Source organism: Anser brachyrhynchus, assembly GCF_964034855.1.
Source record: "Anser brachyrhynchus genome assembly, chromosome: 17".
Classification (NCBI taxonomy): Eukaryota; Metazoa; Chordata; class Aves; order Anseriformes; family Anatidae; genus Anser; species Anser brachyrhynchus.
Window position 1 is genome coordinate 4,047,127 of NC_137710.1, and position 26,300 is coordinate 4,073,426.

General features: G+C 54.0%; 1 protein-coding gene across 7 annotated transcripts in view; it reads right to left on the bottom strand.

Moving 5' to 3' along the window:
- NCOR2 (nuclear receptor corepressor 2) overlaps positions 1-26,300 on the bottom strand; it is a 234,201-nt gene that overhangs the window by 162,964 nt on the left and 44,937 nt on the right. For 6 of the 7 annotated variants that reach the window (XM_080560150.1, XM_080560143.1, XM_080560142.1 and 3 more), the window contains exon 2: positions 3,365-3,576. In XM_080560150.1, coding sequence (XP_080416276.1) covers positions 3,365-3,469 — 105 coding nt within the window. In that variant the 5' untranslated portion in view covers positions 3,470-3,576. Of the gene's footprint in view, positions 1-3,364; positions 3,577-21,484; positions 23,663-26,300 lie in introns of those variants that run through there. The other variant, XM_080560158.1, reaches the window with a different exon arrangement.

Here is a 26,300-nt window from a genome sequence, read left to right on the forward strand (position 1 = left end):
CTCCTGCCCCCAGGGGACATCCATCACCAAGAGGCTTTAGAGGAAAAGGGAACGCGTGCTATGCACGTGGGACATTGATCTGTTTACAGAAAATACCTGCGGGTTGCCCGAAAACGAATATCCTTCGTGCCAAGGTTTCCTCTGAGCGCATGAACTTCGGGCACATTAGAAGGTTAAGAGTGTAAGTAATGTGTTTGTTCACCTCTAGCCAAAGGTCGTGGAGCATTCAAACAATTCTTCTGTTCCCAAGATGAACATGACAGAAACCGGCTCAATGCCCCAATATTACAGCTAATTAATATGGAAAAAAAAAAAATGTCCACCCGACCGATTGGTGATTTATTTTTTTTTTACATAAAAAATAAAAAGTCCAACTAAACCAGAAACTTTTGACCAAGCTTCCTTCTTACCTTTAAAAGCATGCACACTTGTCAGCGGGTTTTTTTTAAAGTAACGTTTTTAATAAGATGGAATTAAACCTTCACGCCTGCCTCCCTGACAGCTGCTGGCACCCGATGCCTGTCAGCGAGGGGCAGGACGCCCCGGTACAGGTGGGGACCGACCCACCCTGCGGAAGAGAGCTTGCTGCATCACCCAGCAAAGCGCAGTCTGGATCCGGCCCGCGGGCCCGCAGCCCTCCCCAGAGCTGGCACCGAGGAGCGAAACCGGGCAGCAAACTCCTTGCTGGCGCTGGATCTTCTCCAAACACAGCAGCAACTCCTGGACCTGGCTGCCGGGAGATGCTGCCCATCTGTACGCAGCACATTTCTGTTTGCTCATTTCAAACACATCTTTTCCCCCAGGTTTTGTGCGACAGGAGAAGAAAAATGCCCGGCCTGCTTTCCACTGCCTTCTGCCCCTTCACGACGCCCACTCTCGCTTGCCTCATCTGTGAAATCGAACAGCTGCAATCCTTTAAATCACTTTTCATAAAGTGTCTCCAAGCCTAAAATAATGTCACGGCTCATTTCTGAGCTCAGTATTCCTGCCGCACCGCATCTCCCTGGGTGCGACCGTCACAGTTGGACTGTAATTATTTATTTGTGCTATAATGGCATTTGCAGCCCTGCTGTGCTCAGCCCCACGCACGTGCCCAGGAGGAGGTGACCCAGGGAGTTTCCCCAGCCAGGGGAAGGATCCCGGGGCCGACAAATTCCCCGCTCTCATGAAAGGCTGTCGTGGAATGCAGCAAACCAGAACCAAGACCTAATTAGATGCAAGGCACGCCGGCGTTGGGTTGGTTTTGGCCTCCCTCGCTCTCTTCCAAACAAGCTCTCACTGTGCAAACACACCCCATGACAGGACTGACCTGGCCAAGACATGCGAGCAAACACCACGGACTTTTTTTTAATATTAAGCAGCGCAGAGGCTTCAAAGCGGCTGGGCTCTCCTCTCCCGACCGACCCCAGCAGGGACCAGCCCCAGCCCCAGCCCTGCCAGGCGAGATGCTCGCGGGGGCGAGCGGCTGAGAGCGAGGGCAGACGGCACAGGGACGGGAGCCCGAGGAGCACCTTCCACCCTCTCGAACGGAGGCAAGGTGCGCTCGATCCCGCAGGGCTGGCACGCCTCCACCGAGCGGGTGCCAGGATCCTCCTGGCCTTCCATCTCGAAACCTCAACCTCCCCTGCGTGCAGACACCCAAAAGGTATCACGTAACTTTGGAAGATCGCGCGCGGCTGTAAAAATAGCTTCTAGAAGCAACTGCCAGCACCGCCTTCCAACATTAATAGGACAGAATAAAACTGGTATTCACTCTAGCCAGGGAGCAGCACAGGTTGGAGAAACCCGGAGCTCAGACCTGCAAACAACTGCCCCATTTGGTTTGTCCTGCTGTTGCGACACGAAGGGGAGCAGTGTGTGTTGGCAAGGGACGAGGACTCAACCCCAAGGCGAGAAGCTACTTGTGCTCTCCTAAAAATCCCTCTCCTTGCTAGGTCTTCAGGCCTTGGGACTTGTCTCTTAAATCGGCTCTGCAACAACAGCAGATCTTGCTCACCTGGGCACATTCTGCTTCTGCTCCTGCTCGAGTTCCTGACAAAAAGAGAACTGGGATTTTCTTGTTCAGACAAATGCTCTCATTCCATCCCACCTCCCAAATAAACACGCTCACGCTGATGGAAGCAAATCTCCGCTAGATCAAACCAGGTCAGCCTGTCTCATACCCTGGATGAAAAGCTTCTTTGTGCAGAAGCATGCAGACCCCGAGCAATCTAGATGAGCCAGTTAATGCAGCCAAGAGCTCGCCTTGCACCCTCCTTACATTTCTATTTCAAAGCCTTTCCGAGCTCCAGCTCTGCTCTACGCGCTGCTCTGCTGAAGCCCAAAGAGGGCAGACAGGGAAATTTCGCCCCTTCGGTGACATACCTTGGATTTCCAGCCTTTCAAGCCAAACCTTCAATTCGGCGCAGCAGGAGTTTTACAGTTCAGCAGCCTTTACCGTCAGAAAGGTAACCCCGAGACAAGGTCACCTCGCTAACTCGCCTTACGAGCGCTCTCCTGGCTGCGGTCACCGCGCCGCAGCTCACCACGAAGCCGGCTCCAGAGAGCAGCCTCACAAGTGCGCGCCACACTCCAGCACCTAATAAGATTCATTTAAGCAGCCTGAGCTGACTAAAGCTGTTCCACTAAGGAGAGTTTTTTTCCATTAAGGGCTTAAGCCTAAAGCATTCAAACATCCAGGATGAGCAAGCACAGACGTGAGTGACAGGGCACAGAAGGGAGAGGCCGGATCTGGGTGATTAACCCATGCGAGCTCCAGCGCCTTCAGCAAAGCACAGCCAGCCCTCAGCCTATGGCTTGATTCAGGGGGAGACAAGAGCACAGGTCAAAGGGGAGGGAGGGAGGGAGGGAAAAACAGGGGGAAAGATAAGATGGAAAAGATCGTGGGGACCTGAGGACCAAGGAGGGGCGTGCTGGGGAGCGATGAGCCCACACCCAGGAGAGGACGCCGCTCCTCTTGTGGTGCAGGGCGAAAAAGGTCATGCTGAAAAAGGCCAGAGTCAGCGTGCTCCAGCTCTGGGTGGGCTGCAATCTATGCTTCCCCTCTCCCCCAGCCTTCAGTGCTGCAGCACTACCCCAGTGCACTCCCTGGGTGGACAAATGGTCTCCAGCACTCAGAGGTGGTGAGCCGGAGCCCAGCGCAGCAAGGGCTAGGAGGAGAAAAGCTGAAAGCGCCGTGCGGAGGAAAGGAAGAGGATCACACGAGAGAGAAAGGATGAAATCCCATATCGCAGACGCGGAAACGGCCTGATTTCTCTGCACCAGCCACATCAGAGCCAGCGCAGCTGCAGCACTGCCCCGGCCCTGGGGACACCACGCAGCCCCCGTCCCACGGGCGGGCGGTGAAGGAAGGTGTCCTGCTTACCGCGTGCGGCCGTGCGATCTGCACCGGGTAGGACATGGCGTGCGGGGGGTAGCGCGGCTCAGCAGCACGCCAGTTCTGTGTCACCGGCTGCGTAGATCCAGACATGTCGAAAGAGCAGACGCGGCGTTCGCTGCTTCCAAATCACCGACAGAGGATTAGGAGAGCCGAGAGCTCCTCTTCATCGTGAGTGTGCTTTCCACGTCACGCAACAACTGCAAGCAAAAGAAGAAAGGAGCGGATTAAAACTCAAGGCGACCACAGTCCTACAAGACAGCTGAACATCAAGCCTCGGGTGATCCCCAGGACCTGACCACTCGTGGTTCTCCACCAGCCCTGCTCCTGCCCCGCGGCGTCCCTCCCGAGCTGCTATCGCAAGGTCCCTCCTGCACCACCCTTCCCTGCTCACACTTCCCGGCACGTGCAGACACGACGCCCTCCGTGCCAAGCTGTGGTAGTTTCTGCATCCATCTGAGGCAAGCCCTGATGTCCCGGCAGGTAACTGGGCAGGTAACTGGACTGCCCAGCAGCCCTCGCAACCCCCGGGGCCACGCTGTGTCACGCCTCCAGAGCCACCCGAATAGCGAATCAGCCGTGCTGATTAGCATCAAGTGCCACAGAAGACGGCATGGCCCAGAAGGTATTTTCACAAACACGTCGCCCACATGTTCGATGGTTTATCACGTGTCGCAATCCCTTTCGCAGCTGTAACGCAGGCAGGAAAACCAGCACAGTGGGAGGACGCCCCTCACCCCCAGGGGAGGTTTACGAGTGGCTGATTTTTACAGAAACCTCAAGCGGCGTGTTTGGAGAGGACCTTAGGCCTCCACTCGGTCAGGATTTCAACTAAGAAGTAACATACGTCTACGTGCTGCCAGTTCAGGAGGCACTAACCATTATTCTCATACTAATGGTTAATTACACAACGTGCAAATTCCCACTGCTGCCTGGATTCGGAGGATGCTGCCACGACGGACCCGCGCGGGGAGAGCTGCGGCACCGCTCCCTCCTCCTCCATCTCACGCAGAGCCGCGCACACCGCCTCCTCCCCAGCGGAGGTGCTTATTAAGTATAGATTTGTGCAAGCTCCGCGGTGGTATCAAACTCTTTCATCAGCACACAAGGAGCAGCAGAAAAAGCTTAGGGCGCCGCGAGCTACCCGCTGGCCTCTCCCCACCGTTCTCCGGGGCGCGCTGAGAGCCCGAGCCAACGCAGTTGACATGTACAAAAACCAAAAAGGGGTGGGAAAGGAAAAGAAGAGGAAGCCTTTTTCTTTTTTTTTTTCCTGCGAGACCACAGATCAGCCCGTGCTGATAAACCACTCGCTATCTGCGACGAGCAGGCACAGGACCGCCTCGCTGCTGCGCCTGCATCCACGCTCTGCTTGGCAGCCAGGCACAAAATCAAACCAAACCAACGGCCCCAGCAGGGCCCGGCAAGCAAAGGAATCCCCCTTACACAGGGCTCAAGTCATACGAAAAAAAAAAAAATCAAATTATTCCCATTAAGGCCTAAGGGTGGCAGAAATGTGGATTATCTCGATGTGGATTATCAAGGTTTGCCCCCGGTACAGAACAGGACGGCCGCCTTGCAGGGCTCGGTGCCGCCCGCCCCCGGGCAGGAAAGCCCCTGAGCACGCCGGGGAATTCAGAGACACCCAGCAGGCGGTGGGGACGCGTTTCCACTTCCACTCCGACTGCCCCGCTTCCCCTCGCGCGTCCGACGGGATGCGATGCGAGCCGCGATCCCCCCGAGCAGGCGGTCAGACACCTGCTCCGCTCACCTCCACGGCCACCACGCTCCCAGGGCTTGCAAACGTGGCCACGGGGCCGAGCTGTGGCCCCAAATCGCCGGCCCCAAGCCTCCCTGCAGCTGCCAAGGAAGCATGCGCAGCGCTCGAGAGCGCCGAAAGCCAGCTGGGATCGGCACAAGTTTCAGGTACTTTCCCAGCAACAGATCCGAGCTCGGGCACCCTTGCTCGCAGCCACCTGGGGGTTAATTTGCACACACATCCCTACACACACTCCAAGGTGAGGGGACCCGCAGCCCTTGGCAGGCTGCACCGAGCCAAGCGCCCCACTCAGAGCTCACCAGGAGGACTGGAGCACACCACGGCAGCTGTCTGCATGGGAAGAAATGCAATGGCTTTCTCTTTTTTTTTTAAAAAAAAAAAAAAAAAAAACCTCTCTTCAGATCAGAAGTTCAGCTTTGAGACGCAGCGCCAACTGCCAAGACACACTGTCACGCTTCAGAAGAGTTTACAGGCGTTTTGCTTCTCTCTGTGCAGGCAGCGAGCAGAACCAAAGCCCTCCAGACATTCCCCAAACTTCTCGGCGCGGCAGCAAACGGTGACCGCGCCAGCAGATCCACGGGCACCGCGTCGTACGGGGAAGTGACCGAGCTCAGTTACTGGAGGCTGCAGCTTCTAAGGGGTGGACATGTGGGGGTCCACGAATGCCATTTTTACCCTCGGTGCCATCTTTCTGCTCATCGGTTCCAGGCAGGCCGGCTCGGGGAGCTCCATCCGTGCACCAAAAAGCAGCAGCTCCCCAGCTGCAGGAGGACAGGTCCTCGAGGGGAGCCAGCCCCAGCAGCCGGTACCCGTGAATTAATTGTTTGTAAGAGAGGAATGCAAACAATAGGGGCAGATTAATGGGAAATGAAACAGAAATAGCGCAGCCAGGCTCCTTAAATCTTTAAGGCTGGGCTGTTTGGTTACTACTTTTCTCAACTGATTTTGATGAGGAACAGACATTGTCTCACAGGAAAAGTATTTCTCCCCCCTGGTTGGAGTCCTGATCAGAGAACGTTTTATCCACAGACCTGCGTTAGCCATTACGGTGCTAGGTACGAGGAGATTTACAGCCTGATTAGAAACAGGAGAAAGCGGGAGGTTACTGGCAAATCCAGCCCCAGGACGACAGCACAGAGCTGCGGCCGAGGCAAGAACCTGCAGGGGCTCCTGAACCCGTTTCTTCCCCCCTGTCTGGGAGCCTCCCAGGCCCCTGCCCCGCTGCTGAAGTCTTCAACACCCCCTCGCCATGGGACAGGCGCTCTTGGCACTTGGCCGCCGAGCTGTGCGTGTCTGCGCCGGGCCAGCAGCACAGCCCCGACCCCAGCAAAAGCGCACACGGATTCTGCCCGTGCCAAGAAAAGTAGCAAAGATTTAAGAGTCCTTTGCAAGAAAGCTGATTTGTTAACAATTAGAAACGCTCGACGCACTTGTTGCTCTTCAAAGTTGGAGTGAGTCCGGCGATCTGCTCCGTGATCCCAAGGGAGAGCAGGATTCCCAGCTGCATCCCTGGCTTGCTGCTGCCACGGTACGAGCGTGGGTGAGCCGCCCTAATTACCCCTGCCTGGGTTCGTCCGGCTGAAAGGTGAGAACGAGGCACTCCCAGCGCTCAGAAAGTACCGCTCCGTCCCTGCCTATAGCAGTTTTAAAGATCTCACTGAGAACAGAGTGCTCAAGTTTAAAATAAACATTAAAAAAAAAATACGCAAAGAACCGCTGAAATAAGATTAACAGACCGTTCTGTTTCTGAAGTGCAAAGTGACGTTACTCAACTTGTGGTCTACAGACCGTGATGGTCCGCAGAAGACGTTAGAAGGTAGCCCACAAAATGACAGCAGAAAGGCAACAAGGAGAGACAACCTAAAGGCAACAGCCAGTACCGCCCCGCGATGCATCCCCGGCACGGGGGAGTGAACGACGTGCTGCTAGCACTCACCGGGGCACATTTAATTGAAAAGTATTGACACTAAAGCTGATGCTTAATTGCAAACAAAACGATGCCCGTTTTGGGAAAAACAAACAGCTCTTCTTCACTCGGACGCCAACCACGTGACGATTTTCCTCTTCAAACACACACTCAAAAAAGATGTATCCTCCAGTCAACTCACGCCATTTCGAAACAAAAATCAAGGAGACCTTCGTTTATAACGCTTAATTAATACGGAGCAATACCGCTCACCTCCGGGAGCCCGACCAGCCACCATGCCTAAAACCCCAGGCCGCACGTGTGCGCGGCCCCGCAGAAAAGCCCATTTATTGCCGGCAGCCGCCCCGCGGCCCGTAATGGCATTCGCATGCCATACGTCCCCCGATCAAAACCAGAGCTCAAAAGCAGCCGGAGACTTACCCCCGCTTTCTTTAGAGCGCTGGTGGAAGCAGAGAAATAATTAAGACGTAATGAAAATGGGTTGGAGGACATTCCTAAGGAACGCACCACAATGTAACGATAATGGATTTGTCTAATCAATATGTGCATGAAATTTTCTTGGAAGACAGCTGACATTATCCACAAATATTTGTATGTACTGTATCTATTAAGGCCTTTCAATGGGAAAGGCGGCCGTCTGCCATAAATTTAGGGCTCTATTCAGAATAACAAAGAAAACAATGTCACTGTCTGCAGCCCAGGAATCCACAGTAGCATTCAATCCCAGCGGGGTACAGAGGTTTTAAATTAAAATAGCAGCACAGGGTCAACAGGAAAGATCAGGCACGCCCCGAGCTCCCCGGCAGGGCTCGGGGCTCGTTTCAGCCCCGGGGTCGGGGCCTTCACCCCGTGCCATCTCCCAGCACCGTGCCTGCCTTGGAGGAGCAGAGCAGGAGGCTCAGCACCACCTGACGGGTCACAGCACCGCGAGGGCAGGATGTTACCCCCGTGAGCGGGCACAGCGGGTCCTACGGCCACGGAGGGGCTGGCAGCAGCTCAGGAGCTGTGCCCGGCGTGCCGCCGTGCCTCCTCCTTGCTGGGGTGGCACCAGCGGCTCCGCGCAGCACCGCTTCTGAGCCCCGACGAAAGGCAACTTCTCCGCCCTGCCCCTGCCGCTGCCCGGAGCAGCGAAGCGGGATTTGGGACCCGTGTTACCGCTTTTCAATCTTTCCGACCTATTTTGGGCGCAGGACCCACGTTTAGCCCTGCCCCGAGATAACCTCTGCTGGCGTTTGCGAGCAAATCTTGGCACCGCGGCCGCGCGGAGCGAGGTCGGAGGGTTTGGTTTTGCCAGGCCCGCTCCCGGCAGCGTTTCCCGAGGCAGGTTTTCCAGGAGGGCCCGCTCCGAGCAGCGGCGCAGGCCGGGCCTCGTGCTCCAGCAGCAGAAAGCACACCCCGAGCCGCTGCTGTGACTCCTCGCGCTCGGCAGCCCCAGGGCCAACAGCCTGTTCGAGGGGTCCCAAGTGCTAAAGCACGCTGCCGACCCCCGGACGGCGAGCCCACGGTGGCCGAGCTGCTCCCGCGCCACATCTCCAAACCCCTTCGCCCCCTTCTCCACGGCGAGGGCCGGCGCACGGGCACGCGGCCACCCCCGACACGCTGCTGCTGAGGGGCAGCTGCAGGCTGCGTGCCCAAAAGGGACCCTTCAAACCCTTAAGGATACTGACAAGGAACACGGGGGGGGGAAAAAAAGAAACCCCACAGAAAAAAAAAAAATGGGGGGGGATTTGGATCCAGGCACGGGCCATTCATGAAACAAAGGAGTTATTTTAAGTGTGGGCTGGAAATAGAAAACAAATTAGAGCATGTGAGGCCTTTGTTGAAGATGATCTGCAAAGACAAATCGAAATGCCTGAAGAGGAAATTTAACAAAAAAAAACCACACACACAACCACCCGGGCACTGGGACTGCAAAGGGAAATCGGGCAGGAGGCTGGAGGAGGAGAGGAAAGGAAAGGAGTGATGGTCAAGTGCCGGAGCACAGACGGGACAGAGGCAGCCAGAAAGAGATAAGAAAACCAGCGCAGGACAACCGGAGGGAACCAGCAGAAGTGACTAGCGAAGCCCTAGGGATGGAAAAAACGCTGAGAAAAAAGCCCGTTTTCTGATGGGAGCCCAGCCAAAAGCTCCAGCCCCACACACGCCGGGTGAGTTCACACCCAGAGGTGCCCCTGCTGGGACAGGGCGACCACGGGGTGCTGGTGTGTGGCGAAGCCCCTGCCCCTCCAGCAGACCCCAGCCCGAGCTGTGTGCCCCCACTGGGGGGCAAAGGGGAGCCACGTGGCCCCCCTCCCGTGTACCACCCCGCACGCCTTTCCCACTTCGGCACCCCCCTTACATTAAACATGCGCTTAAATATCCTAACTGTTATGCAGTACTAATCTCAGTTTAATAAACACGCGCAAGCAGCTTTAAATCAAGAAAAAAAAAAAATGCAATTCCTTGCCAACACGCGATAATGATATAGTAACTGTAGGCCTACTCCAGCCCCGCTTCCAAGCACATTAAACAGCACATTAACAACCCTCGCTGTAACACCACATCATCGCTGCATCCACTCGCAGCTCCCAGGAGCTAACCTAACCCCGGACTAGCCAGATAAACACGGCTTTTAGAAAGCGAGGGAGCTTGCAAAGCACCTGTGAGCCTTATTTATTTATTTCGCCCAGCACACGCTGCTGCTCATTTGGTTTTCAAACACTTCAGCTCGCATCACTGCGGAGACAAGTCCTCTGATGTCTTGGGCACACCATGAAAGCCTGGGGAGTCATCTTCTCGAGATTCTTTTGTTGAACAAATTACGCAGCTCGGGAGTGACATTTTTGATTATTTACATCCCGCATAAAGAAGGGAAACTCATTTTCTGGATTCCCTGAGATAAGCTCTTTGAGGAGGATTGCACTGCTAAACACTCTCTCCTTTCGCACGCTCCCAGTTTCAAAGATGACAAAACATCTCCTTGTTCTAAATTATTCTTTTTCTTTCATGATCCTCTAATGATTCAGGAGTCTCAACTTCACACAAGCATCTTTGAAGAGCCCTGGCTGCCAGCGTAAGAGCTGAACTATTGTGACAAACTGCACAATTTAATGCCTCCATAGGAAGACATGTGCAAAGGAGCAAAATTACCCTAGGGAACTGAAACTAAGCCTGCAAGTAAATTAAATGACCTGTAAACTAAGGTACTCAAAAACATGAGATGCTGTGCGGCTGTGCCATAAAATATCACTGAAGAATGAAGCCACTCGAGGCCAGAGCTGATCCAGACTGACCCGTTTTACTCCAGGTTGGGGTGAAGGAGCCGTACTTACCCAGCACGTTACCGCACCTCGGACGCCGGACAGCAGCTTACGTGATGCTAACTCAGTTGCTCGCGATCATCCGTCAAATAGCAGCTCTGAACCCTCCACCAGGCCGTTCTCCTAGTACTCCCCCGATAATTACTAGTAGATTGAGTCAATTTTCAGCCCAGGTTAATGACCAAATTCCAGCCATTTGTTCCCGCGCATTTCTGCTTCTTTCATTTCTCCCCAGGAAACGCGAGGAGTTCAGGCTCACCGGTGGCCCAGTGAAAGGAGCAGCTCATTAGTTCAGAGCAGAGCAGCCGGGGAGACAGGCCTAAGCGGTGGGAGCCATTAATTGGGTATGTGTTCTGCTTTCCTCGGCTAGGTAATTAATAGCTTCTAGACAGAAAGTCAAAGCCTCTCTAGAGGCACCAAAAAAATTTCACCGGTTGCATCCGAGGCGTAGCAGCTCGCGGGATGCCGGACAGCCTGCAGCGAGGGAAGGGGGACAGGAGAAGGCGACCTCCTCTTCCTCCTCCTCCTCCTCCTCTCCCCCTGCTCCACCAGCTGGCACCTTTTTAATTTCCCTTTCCCAGGCTCAGAGCAGTGATTTTGAGCCTGCGGTTCGCAGCCCTCTGGAGTCTGCAGACGCCTCTTCAGTCGCCTTTCAAGGACTCCTTCAGCTCCTGCTCCACAGACAGGACACGTCTCAGGGTCTGCCCCTCCACTGGGAAGCTCCACGCCTCCCCGAGTTGGAGAGGCTGACGGATCTGGCTTGAGTCACGTTGTCAAGCTTTTCTTTCCTGGGCAGAGCTTTAAGAAATTTCTCCCAGGATTTGCACAACGTACAGATTGCAAAAGTAAACCTTGGAGGGGGGGGAAGGAAAATATCGTTTTGATCGCCACATATTGCATGACTTGCGCTAAGCTTTTAAAATCACAATAACTGACACCACCACGCACTGGAAATTTACTCAATGGCCTCAGAAACCGAGCCTGTAAAGAGGAAGCAACGGCAATGAACCTTTTCTTTGCCCAATCTCAGACCACTTTATCTCTCTTACACTCTCTGGTTCATTTGAGAGAGCAGGACATGACTTTTTCCTAGATATTTAAGTTTGGGTATCCGACATTTTCATGAAAATTTCAGCTTCAACTATAAAATTAAGCAAGGTGAGCTTGCGCACAGAGAAAGGCTGAGGCATCAGGCCTGAAAAGCTCTAAACTGTACCTGTTGCAGCTATTTGTAAATTAGAATAAACAAAGTAAAACACATTTTAACAACCTCAACTACCCACACCGCATATCTGAAAATAAAAAGCAACATGAGCACATGAAGGAAGAAATTCCCTTCCCTTCTGTTGTTCTGTTTCTTAATAAAAGATGTGAGTTTTTACCTCACTCTATCCTACCTACCAGGGATTGTTCACAAGAGATGGTTTTCATAGCTTCTTAGGGCCGCACGCACATTTTTTGTCAACAGTACTGCTGGTAAAAACCTTGAGGAAAGGAAAATTTGCTCCCAAGAATTCAAGAACTGAGTTTCTGAATTGGCTTCTGTCCTGGTGACCAAAAGCATGATCCCACAAAGGCTTTTTCATAGGTTGCAGGAAATCAGTCTGGGAAGGGGTGTCGTGCCTTCAGTGACCACTGCCTACAACCCCAAATCCAGCCTCACGGCGTGCACCCAACGCCTGCCAGCAGGACGCGGTCCGAAGCCTTTGGCCCACCCGTCCCCTGGTACCAGAGGGAGGGGAGAACTTTGCCTCGTTTCCTGGTGAAATTTCCGTTTCAGTCCCTGGGCTATCAGCCTGCCCTGTTTTGCAATCGCTGAACTCAAAGCTATTTATTATTAACAACTATTGCTGCTAAAAAAAACCCTCAGCCACCCAAGTCACTCCTCGGATGAGTCACTAGTCCAGCTCGCAGCCGAGGCAGCGCAGGCACAAGCAGATACCCTCGGTCACCCTGCGCCTACCTACCCTGGGGCTGAGGTTTCGGCTGGTTACTCATCCTCCAACCCTTGGCTACATGGCAGGAACGAAGAAAAACCACGAGGGAAACGTCTGACGCAAAGCGCTCCTCGCCGGATGGGAAGCTCCTCTCGTGGGCGAGCAGGAGCCCTAGCAGCGAGTCGACGAGTTCGGGCAAAACCGGTCAGGGCAAAAGCACCAGGGAAGTCAGCACGGGTAGCAGCAGTCACAGTCCCAAGGTCAAATTTTGCGTTTATGGAGCTACAGAAACAAATTACAGAGTAATAAATTTTTCAGAGTGCATCTGAGGGGTACTAAAGGATGTCCCCCTTCATCAAGGTGATGAGCTCAACGCATGAAGGCCTCAGATTTAAGTTACGATGAACTCTGGTTACCCACAGCAAGAAAAGACACAGCATCTGAAATTATCTCTGGTATGAGAATGAGTTTTCCTTGGCACTGGGCTGGCACAGGACAGCTTACGCAGGGACAACAGAGGATTTCCATCCCCAAATCTCCATCACCTCCGCTTGGGCGGCTGAGCTGCTCGTGAAACAACTGCAGCCAGCAGCCCTGGCGTGTTCGTGGAAGCAGCCAACAGCGGTGGCTTTAGCTTCAAATAGCTGTGGTTCTGATGAGGACTCTGCAGGGGAGGGCACCGGCAGCCACGGCCATTCCCACCACCCCCTGTGAGCTCCCCCCTCTCCTCCAGAGCCCAGGGGAATCAAGCCCTGCTCCACCTCACCGCCCCAGCCAAAGGCAGCAATAGAGCACAGCGTTTTTAAAATAGCCAAGAGGCAGCTCGTAAAGACCTCTGAGCCCTCTCAGCCCCCCCAGCTACTGCCAGCTGGCCTCTGTCGAGCTCCCCGGGGAGGGGACATCCGCACCTTGTCCCCCCGGTGCCCCAGCAGCAGGGCCAGCCGCCACCGGCTGCGCCGGGAGCAGGAGAGGAGCCGCCGCCGGCCGTGGTGGTGCCCGAGGCATGGCCTTGGAGCAGGAGGGAGCACGGCTGGAACGAGACGGGCACTCGGGAAAACTCCTGCATTTCCCTTCAAATCCCCAAAGTAAATCAAGGCGTTAAAGTTCCTTGGGTCTGTCCTGTGGACACGGATAAAACTAAGATGTACTTCGCAAACATCCGAGGAATGTTTAAACAAGGAAACCCTAAGGAAGGGGTAACACTCCGATTTTATGTTGCGCAGGAACTTTTATGGATGAACATAACCACCCCCCACCTTCCCCCGCTAGGTTTTGTTGCATGCTTTGTCCAGGAAATTGTCTGTTTTAATGCAAAACACTTGACCACAATTTCAACCGATGCAAGGTGCTGCAGAGCTACGTGCCCTGCAGAGGCAGGGTGTCACTCACCAGCGGTCAGGAAATTCCGGGTTTCCTCTGCAATCACAGCCAGGCTGTCCCAGCGCCTGCTAGCAGCCTCCCAGCTGCCGGGTGCTGCTTGGGGGAGCCGAAACGACCCCGGCGGGAAGTTGCTCGCTTGCGCAGGCAGGCAGGACAGGGAGCTCTTCTGTCCTCCTCCCACAGCTCTGGTTTAAGGGGTGTGGAATGGCTTAATTATGCCCCTCCAGGTAGGAAGAAGTCGCTTGTCTTTAAATACTCAGGCTTTTATTGAGTTAATGTGTTTTAACAAGGTCAGGGCACCAAGGGTAAGCTCTTACCCACCAGGGAATCCATTGCTTCCCCCCCCTCACAATTAAGCAGCATCTGCCATGCTCAATTCAGAGGCTGGGGTTAAAGTTACACGCTTTGCAGATAAAAAGTCAAGAAAAATATTCAAGCAGTCAGAGAGGGCAAAGAAACCTTCCCTTTCTTCGTTGAATCTCAGTGTCCTGGAGGAGCACCCAACACCCAGACCAGCACCCAACGCCGTGCCCCTGGAGGGAGCCAGCTGGGCAAGGGGCGCCTTCGCCTCCCACCACGGGGAGCGCTGAGCTGCTCCAGGCTGCTGCGCTCGCCTTTTGTCAGGCTGGGCAATCACCCCCTTTATTCCTGTAGGGCTACTGGACCAGCAGTTCTGTACGTGATAGGAAAGCTACCTCTCCGAAAGGCCCATTTACGCGAAGAGGATCGGTGAAAGCTGGCAGAGTAGGGATAAATTGCGCATCTCTGACCTTCGGCAGACTCAGTCCTCCTGGAAACAAGTGCTCATGGACCCAAGTCTTATACACGGCCTGAAATAGCCCATCAATTCACCTAAACAAGCAAACTGTAAGCAACACTGTACCCTGGGAAGCCACCCCAGTGCTCTACCCTGCGGGGCCTCTGCGGATGCCCTCCCGAGCCCAGCACGCCGCTGCTGCCGCCTCGCTGCGCCGGGGTTCCTGGCTCCACGGGGATTTCACGCCTGGGGAGCGAGGGAAGCTCCCAGCTCGAATCCCTGTGGTCCCAGCAGTCACAACAGCTGCTGAGCAGCTGGCTGGGGGCTGAACGAGGAGGCGCAGGCCGTCAGAGCCTACCCGCGCCGCTCCGCTCTTCTCACGTCTCCTAGGGCACGGTTGGTTGCCCATTGGCAGGAAATCTCCAGGAGCAGATGAATACTGCAGATTAAACGAACAGATAAATATCGCAGACAGATTCTGGAAGTAAACACACGAATGAACGCTGAGTTGTTTGACAGCGTGGAAAGAAATATAAATTGCAGCTTGCCCCCAGATCATCTTCCTTCTCCCGAGCCCTTGAAAAGCCTGGGTTTTGTTTTCACAACAGCCCTCCACGGGGCGAGACCATTCCCACAGCCAGCGAATCCCCACGTGTTCATTTCCATCGGCAGCCTCGCCACAACGCTACCAAGCCCTACAAGTTCCAACTCCCAAGGAAAACCGCACCATTACCTCTTTGAACATATGCCATTCATCACAGCAGATCATTTAACCACGTAGAGCGGAAAGTCGCTTGCGAGGCAGGAGCGGGACAGACTGAAAGTTAGCACGTTACACAAGCAGCACTTCTGTGCCAAGCTTCTGCTTCCAGAGCCCAAGCGCGACCCCGCTGTTGATGCTCAACAAAGATCACTGCACTCAATCATTAAATAGGTGTTTTAATAAATAGGTGAATCAATCGTTGTAAGCCAGAGCTCTAAGAGAGCCATCAGGCTTCATAATAATCCACAGTGTCGCCAATGAAGGTTCTTATACCTCCCTATAAGACATCCTCACGGTGCTGATCTGAAGAACAGAACATGCCATCTATCACTTCTCAACCATTCGTACGTAGACCTTAATGTAAATACAGGCTATATGCGGCCACATTTCACGTACGGGATGCTAAAAATACAGATGAAACATCGCAGAACGTTAAGAAGCAGTCCTTCGGGATCGCACTGGAGAATATTTAATAAAGTCAAAAGCTGCAGGCTAATTTCCCCTGAGAGCTGCCACTTAGAGCCTGTCGCAGTGAGGATCCATCACAGACAACACGGATTCACCCACACTGAAGAGATAAAAAAAAAATAAAAACCAACCCTCTTCTTCCTTCCTTCTTGCCCGCTGCCAGCCATTAGGACATCGCCTTGGGTAAAGGAAGGACGCCCCCGGTCCTGAGCGCTGCCGACAGCACAGCCCTCCGGCAAACCTCAGGGACTGGCTGCGGGCTGCAAACCCGGCGTTACCGGCGCAGCCAGGGGCAAACATCACCCGAGCTGGATGCTCAGAGGGGAGGGAGGGCACCTCCACCTGCTCGCCTGCTTGCTCAGCTCGGAGGAGCCGCCGGAGCAGCGGTGGAAGACGAGAGCCCCACCGAGCTGGAGAGCAGCCGGTGCCTGGGAGCAGCAGCTCCCGACTCCACTTTTTGGCTGTGCAGGTGAGCAGCTTGTGCTCTCTCCTCCGAGGAGCTCTGAAGGCAGGCCGAGACAGAAGGAGCATCGCAGCTTTAGATGGAGCTCTTGACGCTGAGATATTTCCTGTAGCGTTTCTCAGGAGAGAGGGGGGGAAATAAAAGCAACCAAATGCCTCAGGTCGGCTGCGCTCCACCGGCCTCCCCGGCAGGCAGCGAGCAGATGCCTCACCTGAGCTCAACCTGGCGCTGCTACGTGACTGCGAGGGGTGGGAGGAGACAGGGCCAGCTGAGCAGGAAGGGGAATATCTCCAGCTCCACCACCACAAGGCCCACGCCAAGAAGCGCGCCGCCAGTTCCTCGTCTGCTTTAACTGAGCAGCTCAAACACCGAGCACGGAGGCGGGCAGCTCCTGCAGATGCTTTCAGCCCTGCTCCCAAGCAGCAGCTCAGCCCCTCCTGCTCAGCAGCCTGCCCGCCCCGTGCCCCGAAGCTCCCACCCCATACCCTCCCCGGGAGGATCCATGATCAAACCACTTGCTCCTCGCTGCGATTTGGGCCATGCGGCCTCAGGCAGCGCTGCTTTGTGAACACCTCTCAGCGTGCCCGGCTCTGAAAGATGCAGAGAGGTCTTGTTTAACACGGCCTGGCCCAGTATCCATGCTGCCAGAAAAATAAGCCACCTACCGCTACGCTGCTGCTCTCTTGGGCACGCCGACCTGCAGGTGAGTTAGGAGGGGCACTCGGATTTGGAAGTAAAACCACCAGCCTTTAAACCACTACAAAGCCTGAACGATGCTCCTGTGCGCAAGGGCACCAGGGGAAGGCATCTCCCGTCCACCGCTTTGAAAGGTGGATTTCGGGTCACTGTCCCTTACGCAACAATAGCTACTCAGGGAGGATAAGATCAACCGCTAAGCAGGATTACAAATTTATCTTCCCTCAGTAGTGTGATCTTCCACAAATAATCGTATCACGGAAAATAATACAGAAGGTATTTTTACAAATTGCACTTCGAATCGCTCGTAAAGCATGAAACACCCACACGACAAAAATCAAAGTCTTTTAAGTGCAAGGGCAATGTGCACCGTGGGGCGTTTGTGAATGCTGCACCTCTTCCCCATCAGTTATGGGATGGCAAGCACAGATGCGGGAAGCAAAGCACAACGATTCTGGTGTCACCAATAAGCCCCAGAAAAACCAGGCAGCGCTAAGAGGTGCACATCAAGCCAGCCGGGCTCGGTTCAGAGGGAAGAAGTGAAGCACCACCAGCCGATGCACCACCGGGAGCTGGGATTTGATGTGCTCTACCTTCTGACGGCACTTCCCCGCTGTATCTCCAACTCCGGTCTGGATAGCAGCTTCCTGCCGCAGGACTGCAAAAACTGATACCGGCACAGTATAAGATCCAACCCCTGAAGAGGATGAAAGGCAATTTTTACACTCTCGCTCCCTGCTTGGCACTGAGCAGAAGCAGCTCAAGGAGCTAAGCTAGCAGAAAACCACCCTACGAGCTCCCGGTGTAGGTACAAAGCTTCAAACCAACACTAAACTTGCAAATAAGCTTTCAGAGACCACAACTGAAATCCATAAACCTCTACCTCCTGGACTCAAATCTAGTGGTTTTGAGGTGGGATCAGAAGTATTTTCTGAAACTGTGCTGGAAATTAGAAGCTCTATATGTAAATAACACAATTTAGAGCTGCGGACTTCCCAGTTTCCCATCACCATTTGCACAAAGACATCGTCTCATCCCACTAATCGCTGCACCAGGCAGCAGTGACTCCATCAGTGACATCACGGGCAGATTTGGTTGCAGGGCTGGTTACATCACCACCCACAAGACATCACACAGCTTCCAAAAGGCCTCAGCAGCTTCTAAATAACTTAAATTAAACAACTTAAATAGACGAAGCCACGGAGGACATATGTTTAAGAAGTCTCAAGCTATTAATTTAATGGAAGTACTTCCAACGCTATCTTTTGGAAATATCAACAGGCGAAGTATTGTCACACGTCACTGCTATGTCAGTGAGCCAGCACATGCTCGTGAATGTTTTGTTTCCAGGAAAAGTGACAAACACGCGTTGTGACTAAAGGACCCCGCAGCAAGGCGGCCGAGAGCAAGACTTTGCACGAGCGTAAACCGAGGACGTCATCACTGGCGATGGGAAGAGGAGAGCCAAGATTTGCCAAGTACATGACAAGGTAAGCGTGCTCTGAGCCATCTCTCTCCAAGGGTGGGAAAAGTACTCAGAAAAGCCTATTAAAAAAAAAAAAAGCATGACTCTCAGCAGAAGGTAACCTGAGTTTAACAAGAAGAATTCCAGTGAAAACCAAGCAGCCATTACAGAATCTGGCAGCGAGCAGCCAGAACGTGCGCAGGACAGTGTCTTGCTGTCCCTGTGCCACACACCAGCCCCAGACCCGTCACGGGTAGCTGCTCCCCGCTCGGCTTTCCCTCTGCGTGGACTATTTGCAGCAACAGCATTAGAGCAACCATCAAGCAGATGCTTAAAAAATGCAGAATGACGTTCAAATGACATCTATCCATAAATCAGCCCAAACCACAAACATCTGAAGAAGATTTTCACTTAATCCAATTTACTGTAATCTCTCTCTTTAGTTAAAATGACAGAAATGTCAAAATGGGACTTTACTCCTCTGTCAAAGCATCTCATGGTGAAAAGGAAAATAAGCAGGCTCTCACACGCAGCACCACTTATTAGGTTAGAAATGTCAAAACTGTACTTTGATTCTAACTATTAACAGTCACATCCACATGCTGCGCCCTTCTGTTTCACTTCATTTCCCCCAAAAGCGGGCACAGAGCATATGCTCTATGCCAAGCGTCGTCTACACAAAAACACAAGTCACACGTTTTTTGTTTCCGATGACCCCGCGCCCATCTCCGTTCAAGGGCACGCAGCCTCTTCCGCGGGTCTGTCTCATGCTACACCTAAGTCTTGTTTACCATCAAATGTCTCAGGAAGGCTACATCCTATTCCCTAAAAAAAAAATAAAAATAAAAAATAAGCCAAACCTTCCAAACAGACCAACCTTAATTTGCCTTCCCCCATCTCTCCACGTTAATTAGCGAACAGGATAATTGACTCCGTGCCTGGGAGAAGCCAGTCCACAAATATATTTCTGCCTGCGAGTATATGCATATTTTTCCCCAATGGTCACAAAAATTAAGCCATTATCCCAGAGTCCAAGAAAGTGAAAGAAAAATACCTACTGTCAGAGGCGGGGGTCTTCATGCATTATTTAATGAGAACTCTGTTGGCAAAACTGGTGTTGTTTTTATATAAAAGCTAATAGAAATTGTACCTCCAGGTGTCAAAACACTGATGGTAATTCCTGCTGCCTCAGACATCTTGATGTTTCAATTTTAGCAGTATGAGGAGCCTGCAGGGAATCCAAGAGGGTAAAGTGCTTGTACTGAAAGAGAAGCAGAGAGAAGGAGAGCCTTTTTATTTCTTTATAAAGGGCTCAGGGGAACAGTTCTACTCACTGGAATTATCAGATCTGGTTCCCCTGCTCCTTCCCTTCCTTGAAAGAGGAAGGAGCAAGGTAGGCTAACAAGGAGCGATTGTGTCGCGTCGACAGGAAAAATCGACGAGGCTGCTAAGCAGAGGCGTCAAGACAAAGAGAAAGTGAGCAGAAGACAGTATTGGGGTGCAGCAGCACAGGAGCAGCTGCCATTAACGGATTAATGGGATGCTTAAATGGCTTCCAGAGAACAGACAAGCTGCGATGGAACGGCAATTTTATTTATTTTTTTCTCCTTCCAGTTTCTGCCTAAAAGCACAGCAGCACGTTGGATCCCAAGCCCCCTCCCTTACCCCCCAGCTGCACTTCTTCAGTCCTGCCCTCGGTGCCGGGGAAGACCAGCGCCGCATCCCCAGGCACAGCACCAGGGGACGTGGCTCACACCGCTGGGCCCAGGGCCCTCGGGCACTGACTTTTACCCACAGCAGCCGCCTCCTGGTTTTCCTCTTAAGAACCACAGTTCTGTAACTTCCTGGTGTCAGCGAATGGAAGCATCCCCCAGGCCTTCCTTGCAGACCTTCCCAAAGCACCGCAGACGCCGGCCGACCCACCAGTCCCACGTTTATCCTCTGCTCACAAACCTCTAAGGTGGCAGCTGACATCCCGACGGCCTCCTCGTGCTCCTTCCCCTTTTCGGCCCTACACCAGACTCCCCTGGTGTAACCCCCGTACAAGCGGCTGCCCACCTCCAGGACTCGGAGCCGAGGCCCCGCACGGCGCCTGGCAGCACCGGGGAGCAAACCCGTCGGTACAACCCACCGCAGCGCTCGCTTCCTGGGGCGCCGCGCACATCCTTGAGACCGGCAGCTCTCCGTTTCTCCCTTTCCCAACTACCTGCTCACCTTCTGTCACCTGCCGTCACTCCCCTTTCCGACACGGCAAAGATTTGATTTCCAGACCCCAGCGCTGACAACCCACACCCCCCCGGGTGGCTCTGCCACCGGGATCACACAGAACCGACTCAGCCCATCGCCTCCCAGCGCCGTGCTGGGGCACCGAGACAAAAAAACGAAGATGCATAAAGCACCCCCACCGCCATGCACCCCTGCAGCGCACAGCGAGCTGGCCAAAACGAGCCTCACGGCAAAGGCACGAGGCAGCAAGCATGCTTTCACACCGTTTCGGTAATTAATTTGTTATGGGACTTAGGAAATTGTTGTTTCAGACCCGTGCCAATTCAGCAGCCTCCCCGTTTTAAAGTACACCCGCTCCAGGTGTACCACAGCCCATGACCCGAGCAGAAGGTCCAAAACCCCACGCTCCAGGGCTGCAGCTCCTCGGGAAGCCCCCAGGAGCACGTCGCAGGCCAGGCACCCCCGCACCGCTTCCACCGCCGAGGAAAGAGGAATCCGGACGGCGGGAGGGGAGGGAGGGCTGGGGGGGACAGACGGGGAGAAAACAATAGCTCAGGAATTCACCAGCAGCTCCGCGTGGTGTTCAAGAAAATAAACAACTTCTCCACGCAGCCGCTCAGCCGGGGACACAAAGGTCTCGGAGAGATCCTCCGTTGGGTCGTGAACTCCCGCAACCCCGGTTTCAAAAACAGTGCCGAGGAAATTCCCAAGGAAAAAGTCAGTCAACGCACGAGCGAGCTCAGCTGAGCAGCGCCAGATCGGCTGCCGATCGCCTTCCACCTAAGCACACGCCGAGCCCCTCGCACGTGTGGGGTCCTCACGCCGACCAGACCCGCGCCCAGCTCCCATTTCACCCCAGCACAGCACCAGCAGCCGGGGCACGGAGCGGTCCCCTCGTACCCAAATCTGTGTCCCCAGGGCCTTCAGGCCCCCCCGGCACCCTCGCTTACAGCTCCGCTAGCGCTCCGGGGCTGCCAGCCGCTCCGAGAGGCGTTTGTTGACTTCTTGCTTCTCCAGCCGTGTCTCACAATGCGTGGTACAAACTTTGAGAGGCAATGACCTCATCCGAGCTGGGAAGAGGGAGGCGGGGGAATTGGCTACTCGCCACCTTCTCATTTTTCACATTAAGAAAAAAAAAAAATAATTTATGAGAGAAAGTCCATTTTATTAGTCTAAAAAAAGAAAGAAAAAAAAATCCCATTAGAACAAGCCGTGGAGCGGGCCGCTCGCGCAGCCCCCCGAGCGGCAGCACCGTGGTTTCAGAAGTGTGCCCCACGGCCGGGGCAGAGCACGGCCCCACGGGTACCCCAATACACGGCCCTGGGGACACCCCAGCTCTGCAGACAGCTCGGGAGGCACGATGCTGCAGCACAAGCATCTCTGCTGTCTGGCCAGGCAGAGCTACTTCCCCTGCAAGCACGGGGAGGGACTTCCAGCTCTCTCCAACACGTAGCCACCCCAAAAGGGCCGTTACGTCCTCACTGGTGCCTGCAGTTGGGGTTCAGGCACCCGGGAGCAGGCCACCAGCCGCGGCTCTGCGGCGAGCAGCGACTGCGAGGCATGCCCTTCGCCCTGCCCAGACACGCAGCGCAGCCCTCCTGAACACACACGTCGCATGTGCGCAGCGCGCCGCAGACACGGGACGCGTGAATTCTGCGTACTCACACATTTTATATACTCGTATTACTTATGTTATAGATTCACACATACATTACTCATAACTGTTAAGAACAGAACATACAGTTCATCTTGGCACAAATCCCAGAGGAAGAAAAAAAAAGAAAAAAAAAACCTCGCAGCAACAAATCTAACTCGAGTCCAACAGCATCTGTGGTAGGAGCTAGAAGAGTATTATGGATCATTAAATTATTGAATTATTTTGTATAACACACCCGTGTGTCGCCAATAACACGAGTCAAGCCTGCTGTTTGAAGGAGCATTTCCCGACCTGAAGCACTCCCCCAGCCTCTGAAGTTTTTGCCTGTAACTGCCGAACACACGCAGCAACCACAGGAAACGCTGGGAAAAGCCATTTATTTCTGTAGCGTGCCTTTGACAACCCCTCACACACATCAATCAGTTCCACGCCTTCTCTGCGTTTCGAGCCAGGGCCCAAACACATTAACGTGGGACTGTAATTGTACCCAAATAGCAGGTTTTTTCCTCAAGTTAGGCACGCTGGCCAGAGCCGGCTGCGTTCCCCAGTGGGGACTGTCACAGCCGTACAGATATTTCCTCTTCACGCCCCACATCACGATGACAAAGTCAGCCCAATCAGCACGGACCGAGAACCTAACTCCCTAGCAGGTCACCATGCGATGAGGGAAAACATAAAAGGCACAGCACACCGAAGCTTTCACGTGCTTTTTAACTGCTACAGCAGGTTTCCCAGTCCCGCTCCCCTCGCCATCCCGCTGGGCACGGGATTCCCACCGCACCACCGACATCCTCCCCAGGGACTACGGCGCCGCGACCCTCGGACCCAGCGAAGCCATCCAGCCTCAAAGTTTTGCGGGCAGAGTTTACCGGCAGTAATTCCCTTTCTGCAACAGCCAGCACAAAAACAGCAGCTGCAAACTCCCACTGGCCTGACCGAAGTCAAAACACACCGCGTGCTGCTTTTCAGGCAAACCCAAATTACAGCGTCGTCTGCTGACTGTTCCAGGGACGAACAAACCCACATTAATTACAGGCTAACTTCGCAGTTCACCTCTCAAAAGCACAAAACATCAGCAAAACTGCTTTGATCACAGCGACAAATCTGTCTCCAGCCGGCACAGCAACGTGTAAGACCGAGACACTCGGGGGAAAAAAAAAAAAAGAAAAAAAAAAAAGGAAAACACAAACTTTTTCTCCCCGTCCTGCTTGCCCACTACCCTCCCCTCCTTCTCCCAAAATAACATGCTGCAAGCCAGCCCGGGCTGAGGGACACAGCCACGTCTGAGAGCAGCAGAGGCTCGCGAGCCCTCGCAGCTCCTCTCCTCCAGCCAGAGGCCGGCCACCCCCGGGCAGCCGCAGGAGCGCGTTCCCAGCCTCCAGCGCCGCAGGCTGCTCCCGCGTCGCAGGGCCAAGCCCCGGTTTCTCAAAGGAACTTCTTTCTGCCCCGGCCTGCTCCAGCTCGCCAGACAAAACGCCACCAAAACAAAAGCAGCCCGGCCGGCCCGGGGGCACTCACCTAGCGGCATCCCCGCGTCACCTCCGCAACCTCCCGCGTCGCTAGCAGCCACCGTCGCAGCTCCGAAATAAATAAATAAGAGAGGCCACACAGCCTTAAAACTGAGCTGGAAATGAAATGGAAAGCCTGTAATTATTTCTCAATGCTCCTGCCAGTCTCAGCCTATAAACACAGTGGATTACATAAGTCCACCCCTCCTGTTTTGAAGCCAAAAGTATGAGCTTTTCCTCCAGCTCTGGCAGCAAGTAATAATTCCTCGTAGCCATGGCAACGCTGGCTGGCTTCCAGCAGACAATGGGTGAGCTGAAATACTGCGAGGCCTTTTTATAGCTTAGCTCTGAAACCCTCTAAAATATGAGCTATCTTACGGCTAACCCGACTCGACAACCTCTCTCCTCTTTAACCGTTTCCTGCCGGCCGTGCCCGGGATCGGGGATGGCGGCGAGGGGCTGCTCCCCTCCTGCTGCCCTCACGGCCCGGCAGCGCGTCCGAGGCGAGGCCCTCGGTGACTTCTCATCCCGCGCCGAAACCCCAGCCAGGAGGGCCTGCAGCAGCAGCTGCGGTGACCGCCACGGGCTGCAGGCGGTGTTTGGGTTCCTCCTGGTTTATTTCGGGCTGCTGCTCAGCAGGTAGGTTTCCTGTGACGTTTTCGCTCCAGCAAGCTGTGCGAGGTGCTCCTCTCGGGTTCGCCTCGCTCGAGAGAAAGCAGCCAGACAGCAAGGTAACGCTCACGTGTGCGTTACGCCGCCCTCGCTGTCTCATGTGAGCAGGGCTGGGGTTTGTGGGGCTCTGGGCACGACCTCCGGAGCAGCAGGAAGCCAGCAGCTTCCCAAGGCCTTCTTGGCAAATCCTGGGAGACCTCACCTGTCCAGGCACCCTCTGTACCCACAGCACGCTGTCCCCACGCCGCTCGGATGCTGGCCGAGGGAAAAGCACAAAGGAGCCCCGCCAGCCCGGGCCAGACTCAAGACTCAAACAGAGAAGGAGAATTCACTCATGGCGCGCTTCGGACTGCTGAAGCCCAGGAGTCTAGTGACTGAATTTCCTCCAATTCCACCAAAAGCAGAGGCTGATGGACACGCAGCAGCTCCCAAGACCACCAAGTTAGTGGTGGGCCTCCAAAAGCACACCAAGCTGCCCAGGACAACTCCACAGCCCCCAGGCAGCCCCACATCCACCTCCGAGCGGGATCGCCGCAGCTCCAAGTAACGCTCACCCCAAGGGCTGGGAGATCCTCTGCAATCTGCCGAGTTTTGCAAGTTAGCAAATAAGCAAGGAAAACAATAGAAATTAGGGAGGAAAAAAAAAAAAAAAAAAAGCAGAGCCAAGGCCACTGCAAAAACACAGCTAGCTCACTTGTGAGTGCTCGAAATAGCGCTGCCAGCATTCACGACCCGGCTCCAAGCCTGGCAGCAGCCCTGGGAAACCCAAAGGCCCCGTTCACTGGTGACTCCGCGGGGCCGGCCCCGAGAGCAGGCGGCCTGCTGCCCCGACACGCGGGAGGAAAGGCTTGAACACGTGACCCATGGGAGCCTTTCGCCCTCAGAGGCTAGAAGGCAAGCAAAAAAGACCGTTTCTTTCTAAATCTCATTAAATCGGAGAGCACGATTATGATTTTTTAATGCGCAAAGGTGATAACGTTGCTTGGAGCTCTAGCTCAATTAATTATTTTATGGGGATAAACACACGAGGACACGCTAAACGCAGACCGTCAAGGTTTCCTGGTACCTGGCCTCGCAGGCTTACAGCTGCTCAGTCCCTGCTACAAGGCTGCACCTCCTTACGCCAAAGAGCACAATTCTCACCGGAGTGGGAATTACTCGTCAGGATGCATCAAGCTGTAGCTCAATTTGTAGTGCTGAATTCTCACAGAAACTATCTGGGGGAAGAAAAAAAAAAAACTCAATTGTCTTCCACCTCTTAGCACAAACCAGGATGTGGCAAACCCTGGCAGATGCTCGTTCTTGCAGCGAAACCTCCGAGATGGCCAAGAGTAGCAGTTGTTGCCTCAGATAATTGAACGCACGTTGTGCTACTGCGGCGCCAGGCGAAGCCACGCACGGGGCAGGAGCCGCAGCCGGCAGGGGCTGCGTGCCGTGGTCCTGGGAGCTCGGGGTTAATTGAAGCCAAGACTTGGCCGTCACATCTCTTCACGCTGCTTTGTCACATACACGTCTGGAACACTTACATTTTCTAGGCGAGAAGAGCAGTTCTTTTTGTTTTTTTTTTTAAATGACCGATTCTCTGGGTTCCACCCCAGTAAGTAACAGGCGAGCAAACCACAGGGAACTGAAACCCAGAGAGCTGCTTAGGGGCGGGATCCGGCCCTGCCTGCCCGAACACCGCAGACGTTTGGCTAAATTTCATACTTGGCTCCTGGGGTGAAATCTCAGTGGGTCTCGGGATATCTTCCTGAACAGACGGCATTCGATCCCCGCCCCACGTCCCCAACCTGCTTCAAAACTCGCCATCACGAAGATGACATTTAAGAGAACGTGGCCACAAAACGCTCTCCCCCCGGTCTGAAAATAAAATAAATAAAAAATACAAGCTCTTTGGGAAAAAACAAACAGACGATGTTTTCTCCTGGC